This window comes from Octopus sinensis, unplaced genomic scaffold (genome assembly GCF_006345805.1).
Source record: "Octopus sinensis unplaced genomic scaffold, ASM634580v1 Contig01548, whole genome shotgun sequence".
Taxonomy (NCBI): Eukaryota; Metazoa; Mollusca; class Cephalopoda; order Octopoda; family Octopodidae; genus Octopus; species Octopus sinensis.
Genome location: NW_021824871.1, coordinates 5,897 through 7,500, shown reverse-complemented (window position 1 = coordinate 7,500; position 1,604 = coordinate 5,897). Strand labels below are relative to the sequence as shown.

The 1,604-nt window shown below is 27.7% G+C and overlaps 1 protein-coding gene across 1 annotated transcript in view; it reads right to left on the bottom strand.

The window, feature by feature from the left end:
* Positions 1-1,160, bottom strand: part of LOC115227070 — a 7,591-nt gene extending 6,431 nt beyond the window's left edge. Inside the window, exon 1 of the mRNA XM_029798000.1 lies at positions 1,053-1,160. Coding sequence (XP_029653860.1) covers positions 1,053-1,160 — 108 coding nt within the window. The remainder of the gene's footprint in view (positions 1-1,052) is intronic.
* Positions 1,161-1,604: the final 444 nt, after the last annotated feature.

The window sequence follows — 1,604 nt, the reverse complement described above, 5'->3', positions numbered from 1 at the left end:
ACATACATACATACATACATACATACATACATACATACATACATACATACATACATATATACACACTCGCATACACTATTGCCTGACAGCGCTTCGCGTCGGGTTCGTTCGAATTTTCGCTTCGTTCCGTTTCTTTCCTCCCAGTATTGTTATATATATATTTAATTTTATTTGTTGGGGAATAAAATTTCTGGTATAACAGGGGTTCATATTATTCTCAATGAGAAGAAATATATTTTCATTTAGAGATAGTAGGCCCCTTCATCCCACCATATAAAAGAAATTTAATTTAAATATTTACTACTTTATAACTTGGTTACCCGTGTTTCATGAGGTTTATTTCCCAGTTCCTTAACCACGCCGTGTTTTGCTGGAACCATTCATAAAATATAGCCCCAATCACCAGGCCCCTATCTCACTTTCTAATAGTTTGATACTACAAACTATATTTTAATTTTTTAAACAAATAAGTATGTGTAAAATAGGCATGTATAAAATAGGTTCGCCGGACTCTACCGTGATTTGTATATACTCCTTTACGTTACCCTTAAGTTGTTTTTACTTTGTAAATTTCTAATTGGTATCATTCGTATCATTTGTAAATTTTGCATTTCCTCATTCGTACAATAGTTTTATTGAAAATATTTATTCGTTATTGCTTCCATTTTGATTCGAATATTATTTCTTTTGCTATTCCTTTCATTTTATATCATTTTATATCATCACAAGTATATATTTTTATTATTAACCCTATATATCATTATTATATTTATAGACATAAATTACGTAAGAACATAGTTTTTGTAAATTTTTATTTTATTCGTACTTTTTATTTTCATCTTTATTTTTTTTGTAAGTCTTTATTTTTATTTTTATTTTTATTTTTGTAATTTTTTATTTTTATTTGATTAAATATATATATTTATATATAATATATAATATATATATATATATATATATATATATATATAATATATATATATATATATATATATATATATATATACATATATTATAATTGATAGGCTCTGAATTATTTTTATCAGAGTTACTCGTTCCCGATTACACAAGTCTGCATGATTTTCTATGTTTAAATGTCTACGTAACTTTTTTAAAGCATTTTTAAATGTTGATTCAGATCTGTTATTAGTTTTCTCCATCACGTCTTGTTTTCCGTAATAAACGTGATTATCTGATTTATTTTGCCCAACAAAATAGATTACTATAAACCAATGCTGGCCTAATATTACTAAAGGTAAAATAACACCCAGCACAAAAGTTATAAAACAGTCGTTGACAATTCTGAAAGACGACGTGACCTTGAAAAGCTGTGTACACAATTGCTAACTGATGCTTTAGTGTTGTTTTAGTAGTTCCAGAGGTCAGTCGTTGGTGATATTTACATATAAGCTCCATTTAAAAACAGTTCATATAAACGTAAGTGTGTGAACAATCCAGACATACTCCGCTACATTTGTGCCAGGTATGCTGTCATTAATCAGACAAAATATAACTGATCTTGTAAAAAATCTATATTTCCCTTATTTTGATGTTAAACTCAGTGATGAAGATAAATCTTGGGCCCCACACAAAGTATATCGCAT